The 19,219-nt window shown below is 36.1% G+C and overlaps 2 protein-coding genes across 12 annotated transcripts in view; both read left to right on the forward strand.

Moving 5' to 3' along the window:
- Positions 1-8,026, forward strand: part of LOC120486741 (uncharacterized) — a 28,977-nt gene extending 20,951 nt beyond the window's left edge. Inside the window, exons 1-3 of one of the 6 annotated variants that reach the window (XM_089133709.1) lie at positions 1,356-1,439; positions 2,226-2,313; positions 2,499-3,622. In XM_089133709.1, the coding sequence (XP_088989835.1) occupies positions 2,295-2,313; positions 2,499-3,202 (723 nt within the window). In that variant the 5' untranslated portion in view covers positions 1,356-1,439; positions 2,226-2,294 and the 3' untranslated portion in view covers positions 3,203-3,622. Of the gene's footprint in view, positions 1-1,355; positions 1,440-1,464; positions 1,591-2,225; positions 2,314-2,498; positions 4,694-5,786; positions 6,019-7,132 lie in introns of those variants that run through there. The other 5 variants (XM_089133719.1, XM_089133706.1, XM_089133726.1 and 2 more) reach the window with 5 other exon arrangements.
- Positions 8,027-8,172: 146 nt separating this feature from the next.
- LOC120486742 (uncharacterized) lies at positions 8,173-18,668 on the forward strand. 6 transcript variants are annotated; one of them, XM_089133677.1, is made up of 5 exons: positions 8,173-8,844; positions 9,391-9,471; positions 14,337-14,417; positions 14,790-15,647; positions 17,958-18,668. In XM_089133677.1, exons 2-5 carry the CDS (start codon positions 9,396-9,398, stop codon positions 17,999-18,001), a joined length of 1,059 nt encoding a protein of 352 aa, XP_088989803.1. In that variant the 5' UTR covers positions 8,173-8,844; positions 9,391-9,395; the 3' UTR covers positions 18,002-18,668. The 6 variants fall into 6 exon arrangements, with proteins under 6 accessions (XP_088989803.1, XP_088989801.1, XP_088989798.1 ...); XM_089133675.1 differs by having other exon boundaries at positions 8,173-8,831; XM_089133672.1 differs by having other exon boundaries at positions 8,173-9,471.
- The last annotated feature ends 551 nt before the right edge of the window (positions 18,669-19,219 follow it).

The following is a 19,219-nucleotide window of genomic DNA, read 5'->3' on the forward strand; positions in this document are numbered from 1 at the left end:
TTGTTATCTTCCACTCCTTTTATACTGTATATTGATGACGGCTATGTATTTAGCGTGAGTGGTATTAATCCTATATGTCCTGATATTTGTTGTGTATTTATTGGTGTGGTATTTACGTGATTTATATGACTTTGCGGTTTGCAGTGCAATGAAATAATGCATGCTAGGTGATCACATCAATTGATTTAATGCATGTATTTAACAACCCGTGCTGAATATATTGACCTGTTTGTTGATGCTTTATTCTTCGTTAACTTTATTGATTAAATGTTGTCGTTCATTACAAATTAATGATTAGAATTGCACTTGATTATGCGTTAACCTGTCGCCCCTCCTTGGGTTTTAACACCATGATTGTCTCTAAAAATAAAATTTGTTATATTTATATCTGCTGAATTGTGTACTTGAGAGTTTTCCTTGATTAATGAGCCACAGAAAATCATTGATCCAGTAGAGAACCTGTAAATCACCCTTATCACATGACAATACACACCCTTGCACTGTCATTCCTTTCACACACTTTTGATGACTCCAGTTGCTGAAGAAGTGCTTGTGATTATGCGAAGATTTTCCTCAATTTATCATATTTCTTCAGAATTTAAAATTACAAAAAAAGCATCTGGGGTAAGTTCTAATCATTTCCATCACTTCTTAAACCCATGAAATATTATCATTGTGTTTGAGGATTTCCATGGTTTCAATTTCTCTGTAAATGCCTAATATATTTTACCTCACATTGACAGAGGGAATGAGACGTCTGTCTGCATCAGTCACTATTTTACCCTTATTTTTGATAGGTTGTTTTATAGTTATTTTGCAGTTTTAAACCGTACTTGGCTCATTTTTGATAATGTTATTTTGATCTAAGTTTGGCAGGAAATTTGTACATTTCAAGGAATTAATTCCCACCCCTTACTGTGAAGTTCATTAGGTTTGGTATTAGTCTGAAAAGCAAAGAGTTTGATTTTGTTATTGTTTTTTTTTCTTATGTCTTAGAAAGATTTTCATTCAAGTGCAGTCAACTTTAATCAGTAGATAATGAGGTTAAACTCTTGTGCAAATCTTTAAAATTAGGAAAAAACACAGAAATCCGGTAAGTTGATTTCTCTTTTTGGATACATACAAATTAATTTTAAAAGCCCTTTTGATTTATGTATTCATTTGGTTATTTTTTTATTGTGTTATTTTTTGTTTAGTTACTAGCTATTTATGTATTCATTTTATTTGGTTATTTTTTTATTGTTATTTTTTGTTTAGTTACTAGCTATGCTTAACGTAAGGCTGAAGAATTGCTGAAATATTAAGAGATTTGATTATGTACCTTCCACCGTGATTTTTATGTACCTAAAAAAAAAATGTATCTCGTCTCGCCGCGATGACGTCATCACTATCGCGCGCTCCCGGCTCAGCGTCTGCTGTGGACTCGGGAGTCTTCTGAGGTAAACAAATCACACAAATCGTTTAAATTGTAATTTCTAACATGTTTTCTGTGGGTTCGGCGCTTTTTGTGTGTCTGCTAACTAAAACGATTATTCTTTTAAAGAAGAAGAATTTATGATTTGCCTGTAGTTTCTCAACACATACAAATCAGTAAGTGAAGCTATGAATATAAATATATTTAGATTAATATAGCCAAATTACAATGGATGATAATGACGTGTCATTAGTGTCTGACTTTAAATTATTGTTATTAAATCTGTATTGAGAAATAATAGGAGTATTAGAGCACTGTTATAGGCGAATCATAACTAAATTGCCACATTAAACTCATTTTTATTGGAGTCAACAGACTTGAGGAAACCCATCTACAAGAAATAGACAAATTTTATAGGAGCATTTCATTAATCTGTGAAAAGCCATGTTCCATATAAAATAATATAAAATAAAAAGTAGTTAAGTCAAATTCAACTGTATGGGTTAATTGTTTCTTGCAAATTTGTATATGTTTATTTTGTCTTTTTTATTGTTTAGATCTGTTAATTGTTGCACTGCATGTTTTCTATAAAGTTGACAATATGTTAATGAGAGTAAAGAAATGTAGGAATAAAGTATGTGGATGAATTCTTAGAAATAAAAATGTGAGTAAGTATAAAACACAATGCAATTAATTTACGTAAAAGCTATTTTACTATAGATAGATCAACATTAAATACTTAAAATACATCAAAATGTGTGAATTATAATAAAAACAAACTCAGTGCATGATTTATTCTTGATTTTGTCAGATCTGCTCCTCCTCCTTCAGTTAAGCTCCTCCCACTGCAAATCTGCAAACACAGAGTTTATTGAAGAACATGAGAGAAGAACAAAGAGGTTGGTGTTTATTCTTTATTCTTCATTAATGAGGCTGACGAACAGTAAGGTTATAAAGCAGTTCACCAGATTTAATGTTTGTTGTAGGAAAGAATAACAATAATATAGTCACATTCTACAACCATTAAGTTTTCTCTCTGATTTATGATTTATTCAAAATGCAACTTTTTTACATTTCATTTCAGACGTGATGCTGAAGAATGAGGAGAGTGAAGAGGAGGAGAAACATCATGTCAGAACTGGAGAAACAACTCACTCACAGACTGAAAGTATTTCTTTATTGAAAAGAAGAGACCAGAAATGTTTCACTTGCAGTCAGTGTGGAAAGACTTACACACACAAAAAGAGTTTCAAGGTTCACATGAGGATCCACACCGGAGAGAAACCGTTCACATGTGATCAGTGTGGGAAGAGTTTTACACACCAAGGGAACCTTCAGGAACACATGAAGATCCACACTGGAGAGAAACCACACAAATGTGACCAATGTGGGAAAACATTTTTGTTGGCTTCAAACCTGAAGAGACACCACAAAGTTCATTCACAGGAGAAACCACATTCATGCTCTTTGTGTGGAAAGAGTTTTTCCCGTCTGCATGATTTAAAATCACATCAGAAAATACATACTGGTGAAAAAGCTTATGTGTGCTTTGAGTGTGGGAAGCCTTTTATTACAACTACATGCTTGAAACGGCACCAGAGGATCCACACTGGAGAGAAACCGTACAAGTGTTCACACTGCGACAAGAGATTCAACCAGTCTGGATCCTTGAACATACACGAGAGGATCCACACTGGAGAGAAACCGTATCACTGCACTCCATGTGGGAAGAGTTTCATACAATTATCTTCTCTACACAGTCATATAAAAAACAATCACAGCAAGTAGTTCATCTTAAGATCCAGCACTTTCAAGTCTGATGCCGTGTCCTCACCAAGCGTGACACGTAATAAAATATTTTCAATATAAATCTGTCCTAACCAGCAACAGCAAGCAACGAAACAAAAGAAACACCTGAATTTGTTACATTGAATAAAGTTCATCCTAAAGACCAGCAGTTTCTCGATCAACTCAAAGATGGACAATATATATTAGTTTTATTCTTGCACATCATTGTGCTTCATGATATAAATTAAACTATTATTATATTATTTCATTTATTATTGCACTTTTATTAATGAAAGGTTCAAACTGTTCTTGTTCAAAAAGATTTTTAACTTGTTCTTCATTGTTTTTAGTATTTAGAAAACGTTTGCAATTGGCTTCTTACACTTTTATTATCTAAAAAATAAAGACGTTGTTTGTTAATTTTTAGTTTTACTTTTTTTGTTTTTGCTTCACAAAGTATTATATGTATTTAAGTGTATATAAATGTATGAATGCATTATTTGTTACACATAAAATCTATGAAATACCCATATTGTTTTTCTCTAGAAATGCCTAATATATTTCACCTCATATATGTGACAGGGAATGAGGCATCTGTCTGCATCAGTCACTATTTTACCCTTATTTTTGATAGGTTGTTTTATAGTTATTTTTTGCGGTTTTAAACCGTACTTAGCTCATTTTTGATAATCTTTTTTTGATCTAATTTTGATAATCCCCAGTGCAATCTTTATCAAACTGCTGCTCTACGCCTCACAACTCTCCAGATTGGAATTATATATATATATATATATATATATATATATATATATAGTTTGGCAGAAAGTTTGTATATTTTCGAGGAATGGAAATCTAAAGGGATTTCTTGGATGATAATGGAAATGTGTTACTGTGTATAGAGTTTTGTGAGAAATTCAGTGTCATGTGATTATATTTAATGGAATGATCAGAGCCATTACGATTCCTTTATACATTAATGGTGAAAGAAGACATTTTGTGCTCCAGAGTCTCCCCAGGACTGAGAAATTGTATTTGACAGCTGTATTACCCAAACCCTATTAGACAGGAATATGTGCGTAAAGATTTTAATACATTTAAAAAATATCTTGTATTTTCCCTTCTAAAGCTGAGTAGGTGAACTTCAAATTGGAACTTTTGTGTTTTTTCTAATGTTAAAAACCCCTCACTGTGAAGTTCATTAGGTAATTGGAAAGTTTTTCATTCATAAGTGCAGATGGTTCAAAACTAAACAACTTTAATCAGTAGATGAATGAGGTTAAACTCTTGTGCAAATTGATTAAAATTCAGAAATTATTTGTTTGTTTTATTGTGATTTTTCCGGGGTTTTTTATATATAGTTGATGTTATATTTAGAGATTTTTGTGTTGTGGGAGCATAAAAATAAAATAATTAATCTCGTCTCGCGGTGATGACGTCATCACTATCCGCGCGCTCCCGGTTCAGCGTCTGTGGACTCGGAAGTCTTCTGAGGTAAACAAGTCACTACTACATGTCGTGGTAAAACAGTTAAAATAACGTTTAAATGGTCATTTCTAAAATGTTTTCTTTGGGTTCGACGCTTTTTGTGTGTCTGCTAACTAAAACGAAAGAAGGAGATTTTATGATTTGCCATTTTGCCTAGTTTCTCATCACAAATCGGGAAGATGTTAACGTTAGTGACCTTTGTTGTTATGAATGCAGTTTTTTGGCAGTCGAACTATATTTAGATTAATATAACCAAATTGCGATAAGCCTCTTGATTTGTAGATCCCGTTTTCACATCATTCATTATGCTGATGTCTTTAGATGTGTAAATTGCCACATTAGCTCATTTTATTGCCAACAGACTTAAATAAACGACGCGATCAGATATTGTGATAAAGTCAGATTATAAGTTTCATAATTAATCTAAAAAAAACATGTTCCATAAAAAACAAAAACGTTAAACTTAACTGGTGGGCTAATTCTTTTCGCGTAAATTTGTATATTTAATTTTCTAAGTTTATCTTGTCTTTTTTATGTTTACATTGTTTATATCTGTTAATTGTTGTACACTCTATTTGTTTCTATATATTTGCCTATATTTTAATGAGAGATATGATAAAGTGTGTGGATGAAATAAAAATGTGAATAAGTATAAAACACTTCCCAAGATAGCAAACTGACATCGAATCAACGTGGAAATATGACATCGAAACAACGTTGATCTGACATTGTTTTGCTCATCGAATTAACGTTGAACCAACGTCAGACGCGTCATTCTTTCAAAACTAACGGAAAATCGACTTGAAATCAACGCGTTGTTTCAACGTTATGAAAGCAAACCAATTTTCGATTTTCATTTAGCTTCGAAGAATGCCGCGTCTGACGTTGGTTCAACGTTAATTCGATGAGCAAATCAACGTTGTTTCAATGTCATGAGAGACGTCGTTTCCACGTTGATTCAATGTCAGTTTGCTGTCTGGGTTTGCAATTAATTTGCGTAAACGTTATTTAACTATAGCTACATAGATCAACATTGAATACTTAAAATGTCTGAATTATGATAAAAACAAACTTGGTGATTTCTTCTTGATTTTGCCAGATCTGCTCCTCTCTCAGTGAAGCCCCTCCTCCTCCACCAGTTAAGCCCCTCCTCCTTCAGTGAAGCTCCTCCTCTTTCAGTGAAGCTCTTCCCACTGCAATTCACTAATAAATGCTGGAATATCCCCATCAGCTACAAGTGAAGACGAGCATCAAACCCTCAAGGAAGAGCTGAAATCTGCAAACACAGAGTTTACTGAAGGACAGTGAGAACATGAGAGAAGAACAAAGAGGTTGGTGTTTATTCTTTATTCTTTATTAATGAGAACAGTATGGTTAAATTAAAGAAAATAGTTGAACATTTAAACATATTTTTTGCACATTCCACCATATTTTAATGAAATAAAGAAAGTCCTTAATATGTTAACTTAAATTTCTACATATTTCAGCATATAAACTAATCTAATTTTTAAAATCCTTCATTTGAAATCATAAAATCATTTAAAATGAAAGTCGCTCCTGACCGTATTCCAAATTGTTAACACTTAAACGTCTTTTAACAATAAAGTGCAGAGAGGAGTAAAAATTAGTTGATCAAAACAGAAAATTTGTTTTCTTTCGCGGGGAAATAGTGGTCATATCCCATCAGCGTGTAGCCGCAGCTAATCGTTAACCGTCTCGTGACATGCTTGCTCAGATTTGAGGTAGAATTTTAATTTGCGGTATAACTAGTCAATCACAAATGTGGCTCAACCGTTAGATTTATAGATAAACTCATCTTTCAGGCCTTTGACCGGGTTGACACTTCAGCGCGAGAAATCGGGGTATTCACGCACGACTAATGACGAAACAGTCTCAGTAAACAAAATCACGGTCAACTAATGCAGTAACGCAGCCGGTTTACGGGGAAGTAACTGTAATCTAATTACTATTTTTACAATTCTAATCCCTTACTTTACTAGTTACTTGAAAAAAGTAATCGGATTACAGTAACAAGTTACTTCTAACGCGTTACTGCTGCTCATCAGTGCTCGTTAGTAATAAATTCCGTTAAATCCAAAAAAAAAAAAATTGTTTCTAAAGCTACTTTTTGTAATGTGTATTTAATGCTTTTGTAATTTAAAGGGATACTCCACTTTTTTTTTGGAAATAGGCTCATTTTACCACTCCCCCAGAGTTAAACAGTTGAGTTTTACTGTTTTCGAATCCATTCAGCCGATTTTCTGATATTTAGAAAAATATAAGTAACCAGACAGTTTCTTGTCTCATTGACTTCCATAGTATTTCGAAAAAGTATCCCTTTAACATAATAATGATATTTTGGGCGTAATTTCTCAGCTAAATTTGATTTGTGATATATTAAAAAATGTATCTGCTTCACAGCCCTACATTTGACTTTTGTTTCAGACGTGATGCTGAAGAATGAGGAGAGTGAAGAGGAGAAACGTCATGATGTCGGAACTGGAGAAACAACTCACTCACAGACTGAAAATATTTCTTCACTGAAAAGAAAAGAAAAAAAATGTTTCACTTGCAGTCAGTGTGGAAAGAGTTTCAAACGCACACGGACTTTATTGAATCACATGAGGATCCACACCGGAGAGAAACCGTTCACATGTGATCAGTGTGGGAAGAGTTTCACGCACAAAAAGAATCTTAGGGAACACATGAGGATTCACACCAGAGGTAAACCGTTCACATGTGTTCAGTGTGGGAAGAGTTTTACACAACAAGGGAGCCTTAAGTCTCACATGATGATCCACACCGGAGAGAAACCGTTCACATGTGATCAGTGTGGGAAGAGTTTCACACATCAAGGGATACTTAAGGAACACATGAACATCCACACTGGAGAGAAACCACACAAATGTGATGAATGTGGCAAAACATTTTTGAGGTCTAAAGGCCTGAAGAACCACATGTTAGTTCATTCACAGGAGAAACCATATTCATGTTCTTTGTGTGGGAAAAGGTTCTCATATCGGCAGAATTTCAAACTTCATCAGAAAAGACATACTGGCGAAAAAACGTTTGTGTGCTTTGAGTGTGGGAAGAGTTTTGTTACAGCTGTAAATCTGAAAACACACCAGATGACCCACACTGGAGAGAAACCGTACAAGTGTTCACACTGCGACAAGAGTTTCCGTCGGTCAGGACACGTGAAAACACACGAGAGGATCCACACTGGAGAGAAACCGCATCACTGCACTCCATGTGGGAAGAGTTTCGCTCAATTATCCTCTCTACAATGGCATATAAAATACAATCACAGCAAGTAGATCGTCTTTATCGAATGACAAAGCTGACTTAATTAAAAATAAATAAATACATAAATAAATATACGAGTCGAGTCTTCTGAGGTTTACGGTCTTTAGCACAACTGTAAAATATAGGAGAGTGGGGTATGATGAGCCATTTTTAACTTATGTGGTCCTCAAGATATGAGAAAATTAGGCAAAGTACAATGAAAGTATCTAAAGTGATATCAGGATGTATCGTCTGAAATCACTTCCCTGTATAGTAGCTTTCAGACTACATAGAACATATTTTCAGCGGTCGTGACGTAATTACTGATTCAGAATAAATATGCGATTTCAGACACAGCGAGAGTCTTCTGAGGTGAGCAGTTCACGATATTAAAGGGGTCGTGAACTGGCTTTTCAAATTTTATTATATTGTTGTCTGAGGTCAATGTTATGTTTTTTTCAACCATGCACTTAACATTTTTTAATCAAGTTTTTTTTTTTTTTTTTTTATTGTGCTTGTTCAGGTGTCAAACTTGTGAAAAGTAGCCAAGATGTGGACCTCTCAGATAAAGAAAACTATTTTTTTTTTTAATTCCCAAATCACCACATTTGTCCGTAAGACCCGCCTTGAGGGTTAAATAAATTAAAAACTGTCCAATGTAAATCCCTTTTCAGCCTACACATGACTGAGATTGAATTATTGTTTACTTTAACTTTTAGAGTTATTTTAGTGTATGTTATAAATGTTATTTTTGCATGAATTGTTCTTTGGTAAGAATTGGCGCGTTTTTCTCGCATCACCGCGCTGACGTCATCATTAGTTTCCTTCCTCGTTCAGCGCGTTTGTTGTGTCTTCTGAGGTAAGTTCTGCAGGTCAGATATTTCGCGTATTTACACACCCATAAATACAGAGTTTACACAGTTTGTTTCAGCAACATTTAATGGTTTTTTTCGGTATTGTTTTCATCGGATAAAACGCCAAATGTGCGTCTTTTCTGGCGACTGTAGACTGGTGTAGTTTTTGATTTAGCATACGAACATCTGGAGTAATGTTGAAATCATACAAACATGAACGATTTTGTCAAATGTTTAATTTTGAGAGTGATGATAGATGATTTATAATATTTAAGGGTATATTCTGACAGTCTGAAGTACATTTTCTTTTTACCACAGAGACCCAAAATTACCCCAGAATAACTAAATGCCCAAAGTTTACTGTGCAAATATGCACAACAATTTGAACATATAAATTAAATGTGTTGTAGCTTCCCAATTTTTTTAACCAGATTATTATTCCTAATGGTCACATCAGTTGACAAATAAATGCTAGAATATTCCCACCAGCCTTCAATACACCTCATTTTTGGAAATCAACTTATAAAAATGAATTAAAATTGTTTATTTTTATTTTCATTTCAGGCCCGATGGAGGAAAATTGCGAGATTGGAGAGGAGAAACATCATGTCAAAACTGAAGAAAAAAGTCCCTCGCAGACTGAAAGTACGCACTGATTTACGATATCATCTGAAATAATTTAAACATGGATGAATTTGCCATATGTTTCATTTGAGAGTGATAATGTTATTGAATGTATAATCTCAAACTTTTAAGTTTTCATCTGTGAGGAAATTTCATGGGAATAATAACGCCCTCACTCGTGCCGAAACTATTGGCCAGGGAATTAATTATAGATTCACGAGACCAAAGATCACCTGTTAGGTTTATACAAGACGAACTATATCTCATGTTTAACCACTACAGAGACGTCCGCGTCAGCGGCAAACATCAGAACGACTAGCCGAGGAAAGGCTGTTCCAGGCGGGGGACACGAGCGCGAGCGTCCGGTGATCGCTTGGAATGGATCTCAGTCAAATTATCATAAATCTATAAATAAACCACAGATTTCAGCTTTAAAAACTACTTTCTCGCCTGAAAAACTCTTAAAACTACAGTCCGTGACACAATAACAGTAGTATTATATTTCAACTGCATGCGCGTGTGACGATACTCTGTCCACCAATCACCGTTCTGCAGTGAGTCTAGCTCCACCTTTTAGTACCCTTTCACTGTGCTAGGTACCCCAACGGAAGGGTACCCAAAAAGTGGTACGGTACGGTTCGGCCTTTTCAGACTGATCTCATGAAGTAGCGTGTGTATGACACGCCAATTCGTATTTCCATTTTTCGTGTGCTTTCAAGACGCATAATCGCTTTTCAGCGTGTTTATGAACGCCGTTGACTTAACGTTATTACTGTATATATAAATATATGAATTACCTCAACCCCGTCCCTAAACCTAACCGTCACTGGGGTTAATGGCATTTATGACTGTTCCCTTACCATCCTAGAAAAAAAAAGATCGCTCCCCAGATGTAGATCTACATTTTGCTTCGTTTCGCGCGGACATTTGTACTGACACGCGGAATGACGCGGACGTTAATGGCGTACACATACACGCGGATACACGCGGATAGCTCAAAATGTGTAGAGATAACACGCCACTTGACTCGAAAGTGGCGTGTATGTTTACGCAAAAGTCATGATGTCATGTTGGCTTTTTGGTACCATTCACAACTTTTGACAGTGGAAACGCAAATAATTGCGTACCGAACTGTACCGTACCGTACCACTCAAGTGGAAACGGGCCATTATATTCTTAAAAATACGGTGGTTCTCCAAATTCACTCATAATTTACTCACCCTCGTTAGTAATAAATTCTGTTGAATCAAAAAAAAAAAAATTTCTAAAGCTACATTTTGTAATGTGTATTTGATGCTTTTTTAATTTAACATAATAATGATCTTTTGGGCGTAATTTCTCAGCCAAATTTGATTTGCGATATATTAAAAAATGTGTCTGCTTGACAGCCCTACATTTGACTTTTGTTTCAGATGTATTGCTGGACAATGAGGAGAAACATCATGATGTCAAAACTGGAGAAACAACTCACTCACAGACTGAAAATATTTCTTCACTGAAAAGAAAAGACAAGAAATGTTTCACTTGCAGTCAGTGTGGAAAGAGTTTCACATACAAACATACTTTATTGATTCACATGAGGATCCACACCGGAGAGAAACCGTTCTCATGTGATCAGTGTGGGAAGAGTTTTGCACATAAAGGGCAACTTAAGGAACACATGAACATCCACACTAGAGAGAAACTGCACGAATGTGATGAATGTGGCAAAACATTTTTGAGGGCTTTAGGTCTGAAGAGGCACCTCACAGTTCATTCACAGGAGAAACCACATTCATGCTCTGTGTGTGGAAAGAGTTTTTCACGTCAGCAGAATTTAAAAGTTCATCAGAAAAGACATACTGGTGTAAAAGCTTATGTGTGCTTCGAGTGTGGGAAGAGTTTTATTACGACTGTAGGTTTGAAACGGCACCAGATGACTCACACTGGAGAGAAACCTTACAAGTGTTCACACTGCGACAAGAGATTCAGATATTCAGGAGCCTTGAAATCACACGAGAGGATCCACACTGGAGAGAAACCGTATCACTGCACTCCATGAGGGAAGAGTTTCATACAATCATCTGCTCTACACAGTCATATAAAATACAATCACAGGAAGTAGATCATCTTCAGATCCAGCACTCCCAACACTGGTGTGCACCCCGACACGAACCGCGCCCCAGTCCGAACTGAAAGGCCAGTGTGAAAGCACCCTCAGAGAGGTTTTCAATATAGATTATTTCTTATTTACTTCATGACAATGAGTATCAGAGTCGTAGGAGGTCTGAGCGGCTTTATTCCCTGCTGTCGTCTCCGCCGGTTTCAAAACATGTCTCTGTTATATTGTCATTTTCCACTCGTCTGCCACTTTGCAACAACACAACCTTGTTTCTGCAGAGATGTTTCCAGTACAAAAGGCTGAAAGCAGCCTAAGGCCCTGTGTACACGAGAACGCTCGTGGGTGAAAACGTAAAAATATTTTATCGGATGTGCCTTTCGTTTACACGGCGACGGCGTTTTTTTGGGGCTTAAAAACGCAAAAAATTGACACCAGAGTGGAAATCTTAAAAACGCTCCACCGCCGCGTTCCCGTGTAAACGATAAAAACGCAAAGGTCTGCTTGACGGTAAAGGTTGTACGCAGGCGCGCGGACTTGGTGTTGTTGTGTGGCAGTGCTCAACATCGCCACCTAGCCGCCTGGAGTGCATACCCAGATAGCAAACTGACATTGAATCAACGTGGAAACGACGTCTCTCATGACATTGAAACAACGTTGATTTTGCTCATCGAATTAACGTTGAACCAACGTCAGACGCGGCATTCTTCAAAGCTAAATGAAAATCGAAAATTGGTTTGCTTTCATAACGTTGAAACAACGCGTTGATTTCAAGTTGATTTTCCGTTAGTTTTGAAAGAATGACGCGTCTGACGTTGGTTCAACGTTAATTCGATGAGAAAAACAATGTCAGATCAACGTTGTTTCGATGTCATATTTCCACGTTGATTCAATGTCAGTTTGCTATCTGGGTAATACATCAAATTTCACACACTTTTGCGTCACCATATGCACACGGATTTCCCACCCAAAGCGCTCGTCTAAACGCGTAATAAAAAGTGATGACGCAACGCCACTTTTGTGTTTTCTCTTCAGATCGTTTCCGTTTCCGTGTAAACATAGCCTAAATGTTTTATTCTTGTTTATAATTTTGCTTCATGATGTAAATTACATCATTTTCGTCTTTTACGAGTTTCATTTCTGATTTATGTTTTGACTTGTAAAAAAACCAAGGTAAGATACCTTCTTCAGTTTTATTGTCTTGAGATGCTTTGATATCTTATTAGTCAATAAAGAGACAAACCTGTCACATTCGGTGTTGTTTTTTTTTTGTTTTGTTTTTTGCTTCAACCAAGTATTAAACTTTTATTGTCTGTTTCTTCTTGCATAAGGAATAAATAAATGCATAGTTTTAGTTCCATCTAAAACTAATGAAATATAGTGTTTTATTTGATCTGTTGGTTTATAGATGTTTGCCATTGTAAATTAAATTTGATGTGTTTTTGACGTGGCATTGCAGTGATGACGTCATCAATTGTGTTGAGTCTTCTGAGGTTTTACAGTTTTTAGCACAATTGTAAAATATAGGAGAGTGGGGTATGATGAGCCATTTTTAACTTATGTGGTCCTCAAGATATGAGAAAATTAGGCAAAGTACAATGAAAGTATCAAAAGTAATATCAGGATGTATCGTCCGAAATCACTTCCCTATATAGTAGCTTTCAGACTACATAGAACATATTTTCAGCGGTCGTGACGTAATTACTGATTCAGAATAAATATGCGATTTCAGACACAGCGAGAGTCTTCTGAGGTGAGCAGTTCATGATATTAAAGGGGTCGTGAACTGGCTTTTCAAATTTTATTATATTGTTGTCTGAGGTCAATGTTATGTTTTTTCAACCATGCACTTAACATTTTTTAATCAAGTTTTTTTTTTTTTTTTTATTGTGCTTGTTCAGGTGTCAAACTTGTGAAAAGTAGTCAAGATGTGGACCTCTCAGATAAAGAAAGCTATTTTTTTTTTTTAAATTCCCAAATCACCACATTTGTCCGTAAGACCCGCCTTGAGGGTTAAATAAATTAAAAACTGTCCAATGTAAATCCCACTGAGATTGAATTATTGTTTACTTTAACCTTTAGAGTTATTTTAGTGTATGTTATAAATGTTATTTTTGCATGAATTGTTCTTTGGTAAGAATTGGCGCGTTTTTCTCGCATCACCGCGCTGACGTCATCATTAGTTTCCTTCCTCGTTCAGCGCGTTTGTTGTGTCTTCTGAGGTAATTTCTGCAGGTCAGATATTTCGCGTATTCACACACCCATAAATACAGAGTTTACACAGTTTGTTTCAGCAACATTTAATGGGTTTTTCGGTATTGTTTTCATCGGATAAAGCGCCAAATGTGCGTCTTTTCTGGCGACTGCAGACTGGTGTAGTTTTTTGATTTAGCATACGAACATCCGGAGTAATGTTGAAATCATACAAACATTAACGATTTTGTCAAATGTTTAATTTTGAGAGTGATGATAGATGATTTATAATATTTAAGGGTAATTCTGACGGTCTGAACTCAAACATTTTCTTTTTACCACAGAGACCCAAAATTACCTCAGAATAACTATAATGCCCAAAGTTTACTGTGCAAATATGCACAACAATGTGAACATATAAATAAAATGTGTTGTAGCTTCCCAATTTTTTTTTTTAAATGAATTATCCTATTCCTAATGGTCACATCAGTTGAAATAAATACTAGAATATTCCCATCAGCCTTCAATATACCTCATTTGTGGAAATCAACTTTTTAAAATGAATTAAAATTATTTATTTTTATTTTCATTTCAGGCCCGATGGAGGAAAATTGCGAGATTGGAGAGGAGAAACATCATGTCAAAACTGAGGAAAAAAGTCCCTCACAGACTGAAAGTACGCACTGATTTACGATATGAACATCTGAAATAATTCAAACATGGACGAATTTGCCATATGTTTCATTTTGAGAGTGATAGTGTTATTGAATGTATAATCTCAAACTTTTAAGTTTTCATCTGTGAGGAAATTTCATGGGGATAACGCCCTCACTTGTCCCGCTCGCCACAGTAAACATGACTCGGCAATGCACAAAGTTTACAGAGCAAATATGCACAATAATTATTTTGAACATATGAATGAAATGTGCTGTAGCTTCCCACATTTTTTAACTGACTTATTCTTTTCCTAATGCTCACTTCAGTTGACAAATACATGACAGAATATTCCTATCAGCCTTCAATATATGATTTTTTATTTTCATTTCAGGCCTGATGGAGGAAAATGAGGAGATTGGAGAGGAGAAACATCATGTCAAAATTGAAGAACAAACTCCCTCACAGACTGAAAGTATTTCTTTGAAGAAAAAAGACAAGAAATATTTCATCTGCCATAAGTGTCTGAGTTGTTTCACACGACAAGAAGACCTTCAGGAACACGAGATCATCCACACTATTGAGAAAGTGCATCAATGTGATCACTGTTGGAGAATTTTTTCATGTGCTTCATCCCTAAAGAGCCATCTCAGAGTTCATTCACAGGAGAAACCATATTTATGTTCTTTGTGTGGAAAGAGTTTTAAATACAAACGAAGTCTCGAGATTCACACTAGAGTCCACACTGGAGAGAAACCGTTCACATGTGATCAGTGTGGGAAGAGTTTTTCAGAATCATCAAACCTTAATGAACACATGAACATCCACACTGGAGAGAAACCATATGAATGTGATGAATGTGGCAAAACATTTTCGAGGTATACAGGCCTATCGACCCACATGCTAGTTCATTCACAGGAGAAACCACATTCATGTTCTTTTTGTGGAAAGAGTTTTTCACGTATGCAGAATTTAAAACTTCATCAGAAAATACATACTGGTGAAAGAGATCATAAGTGCTTAGAGTGTGGGAAGAGTTTTATTACCGCTATACGTCTGAAACTACACTGGCGGACTCACACTGGAGAGAAACCGTACAAGTGTTCACACTGCGACAAGAAATTCCGTCGGTCTGAACACGTGAAAACACACGAGAGGATCCACACTGGAGAGAAACCGTATCACTGCACTCCATGTGGGAAGAGTTTCACTCAAGTATCTTCTCTACGCAGTCATATAAAATACAATCACAGTAAGTAGATCATCTTCAGATCCGGCACTTTCAAGTGACTTTGTAAAGGAATACGTAATACGCAATTAGCCTGATTTCACAGTTTTCTTCACATTAAGAAAAATGTTTCTTTTTAATACTTTTGAAATCTGCATTTTAAGGCACCAGAAACACAGGTGTCATGCATATTATTGGCCAAAGCGCACAAGTTTTAAATTTTAGCTTAAAACGGTTTTGTTTAAACGGCCTCAAAATCTGTCGTAACCGCCCTGCTGAAAAAAAAACAATACAATTTGTAATGTTTATAATGGGAATTGTATTGGTTTTTATGGAAACTAAAAAGGTCTGTGTAACAAAACCAGCCCAACGGCCAATTAAAAATTGCTCAAAACAAGCCCAGTGACCATATAATATCAAAACTCAACAAGTGCTTATACCATACCTAAAAAAAACTGTTAATGTTATCTGTTATAAGCAATTTCATCTTGAAAATCACTAGTAGGAATCATAAATTCATATTAAATCGTCGATGTAAACGAAATGATGGCGCTATAGTTTTTTTCAAGGCTCAGCTTACTGTATTTCTAAGGTATAATTCACCCAAATATGTAAATTCTGACATCAAGTACTCACCCTCATGTCGCTCCAAACCTATAAGAATTTTGTTAATCTTCCAAGCAGAAATTAAGATATTTTTATGAAGCCCGAGAGTATAAAAGTCCGTCCACTTTCGATACCGATGCCGCTGCTTTGGCTATTTGCCGATACCGATATCAATCCGATAGCATTGTGTTGTGTGACGCGGCTGACGTGTGTCTGGTGCGTCCGTGTATTCGTGGCAAAAAAAAAATGCTTCCTCTGAGTAGAAATCCTTAGACAAGTTTGTGAAGATTGTTTTGTACAGTGTGTCTCCCTAATGCTAAGTTCACACCGGACGCAAATCGCGCCTCAAATTCGCGCCTGACGCGTCTAGTTTGATGCTTGACCACTTTGTGTTAATTCGCGTGTCAAGAGCGAAACTGGCGTGCGTAAAAACAAAAGTTTGAATCGAAATTTGCGCGCGTCAGAATCGAAATCCGTTGGCAGTTAAACAATCCGTTAAACAAAATAATTTATTGAAGCATCCAGAGACACTTCACCACGTGAGCAAGCAGTTAGGCTCCTGATTGGTTAACGCGGCGCGAATTCACGCCAAAGTTCAGATTTTTCAACTCGGGCGGCAGACGCGAATTCGCGTCAAACGCGTGAATGCACAAATGGCACTAACTGAATCATTCGCGCGTAACACGCCAGACGCTCAATTCGCGCCATTCGTGCGAACGAGGCGTATTCGCGTCTTCCGCGCTCCACGCATCATTCGCGTCGCGTAAAGCGTCTTTGCATTAACTTAAACATTTAAATCATTCGCGCCTGACGCCCTATTTGCGTCCGGTGTGAACGTAGCATTAGACTGTAACCGAAGCTCAGCCGCACCAGACACACGTCAGCAGCGGCACTGAACGCGGATCCAGAATAGAACCGGAAGATAATACAATGCTAAATAAAGTCGTAGTTTTTGTTATTTTTGGACAAATGTATTTTCGATGCTTGAAAACATTGTAACTAACCCACTGATGTCACATGGACTACTTTGATGATGTCTTTATTACCTTTCTGGACAAGGACAGTACACCATACACATGTTCAATGGAGGGACAGAAAGCTCTCTGACTAAATCTAAAATATGTTAAACTGTGTTGTGAAGATAAACGAGGTCTGACGAGCTTGGAACGACATGAGGGAGAGTCATTAATGACATCATTTTCATTTTTGAGTGAACCGTTAAGTTCACATATTCGTTTGTCTGAATAACACTACTATCGCCACCAGTTATTTTACTTTGAAATATGTGTTTCCAGGCTGGAATGTGTGTTTTTGCTTTGGTCTGTGATGCTGCACGTTGCCAATAAGCACAGTTTCATTCAGTCCCTCCAGGATTTCACGATTTTTTTTTTTGTGATTTTTGCGATCAAAATGACTGATTTTGTGGTGGTAATTTCCAAAAATTTGTGAAAAAATTTGCGATTTATATATAACATTTACCATAATAGTAATAGCGCTCGTTCCTGTTGCGTGTGCTTAAACTGGCGATCCGTGCGAGTGTCGAGTCTGAGGAGGCGGGGAAACGACGATCTCCGATATTTTGAGTTGGACTGCAGTCATTATAGTCATATATAATGTATAATAATGCAATGGGGGAATGTTTTTTGTATTGAATCGTGAACCCCTTATTTTTAGTCTGATGATTATTATCATTAGAGCTTCTGTGATGGTTTTGTTTGTTTTTTCCAGCTGAGCGTCCACAGCGAGCGGCAGGACAAAGAAAGCCCATCTAAGTTTGTCACCGTGAATAAAGTTCATCTTCAAGACCAGTGGATTCAATGGTGATATTTAGATCAGCTCAAATATCATTTTGCTTCCTGATATAAATTAAAAGTTATTATGCTTTATTATGAATTTCATTTTATGTTCAATTTTACACTGCATATGTACCACTTGTTTGTTCACACTTTAATTAAGTTAGTTTTTTGATTATTTTTAACTTGTTCTAAACTTTCTCTAGTTATTCTTATAGTGTAGTTAGAAAACGCAGATGTAAGATATATTGTCATGTAGCTTTGCAACTGGCCTTCTTCACTTTTATTCTCTTGAGATGCTTTGCTATCTTATTAGATGGAGGTTACGCGTGTAACGTCACCATCGGTCGCACACACTGAGTGGCAGCATTGGTTTTCAGCGTGAATGCTGGGAAAAATACACTAAACGCATCTAAAACGGGAAAGAGCTTCTAACAACTAGATTTGACAAGAAATCTGAGATGTATTTTACAGACTGCCGAAAGCTACAGAACAGAGGCGCAAATGGATCGGGCAGACAGAGAAAGGTGGATTTGCAGTTATTATTTTGTCAATATGCTGATTTTAGGGGTAGAAAAGTTCACATTATATATTGTATTGGTATATACTGTATTGACAACTCATAAATTAAATATTTACCATCATATATTCTGCATAATTGGATGTTTTTAAATAAATTGTACAAGTTTTAAGGTTGGACGAGATATAACATTGATATAAGTCCTTTTCCTGCAACATTCGAGATTAAATGGAATACATTTCCTAACTCGTTATTTCATCTCACTCCATAAATGAAAAGGGTTTTAGTGATATCTGGGCATCATTAAAAGTCTACCAATATTTGATTATTCTTTTTTTAACTCTTTAATTCTGTTTTACCCGCTCAGATTAGGAAGCTATGTCTCGCGCTCGCAATCTCGCCAGTTTCACTCACCAGAGGTAATTGGCTAATCTTACACAATCAAAGGTACTTTTATATAGCCCCCTTGAATTTGCATACATTTTCATTTAATATAACGTTTACTTGCATATCTTTGTTCTATGGTTGTGTGGTACACCTGAGTTACTCAGATGTTAAAATGTTTGAGGTAGTTTTTGTTATCTTAAGCGATTTTAGTTAACTAGATGGCAGACCGCAGTAAAGATAGCTTGCGGTTTGATATTCAGATTTCTTTTGGGTGTAAATCCACAGTGCAC

The sequence above is a fragment of the Pimephales promelas genome, chromosome 2 (assembly GCF_988280905.1).
Source record: "Pimephales promelas chromosome 2, fPimPro1.hap1.1, whole genome shotgun sequence".
In the NCBI taxonomy this organism is placed as follows: domain Eukaryota; kingdom Metazoa; phylum Chordata; class Actinopteri; order Cypriniformes; family Leuciscidae; genus Pimephales; species Pimephales promelas.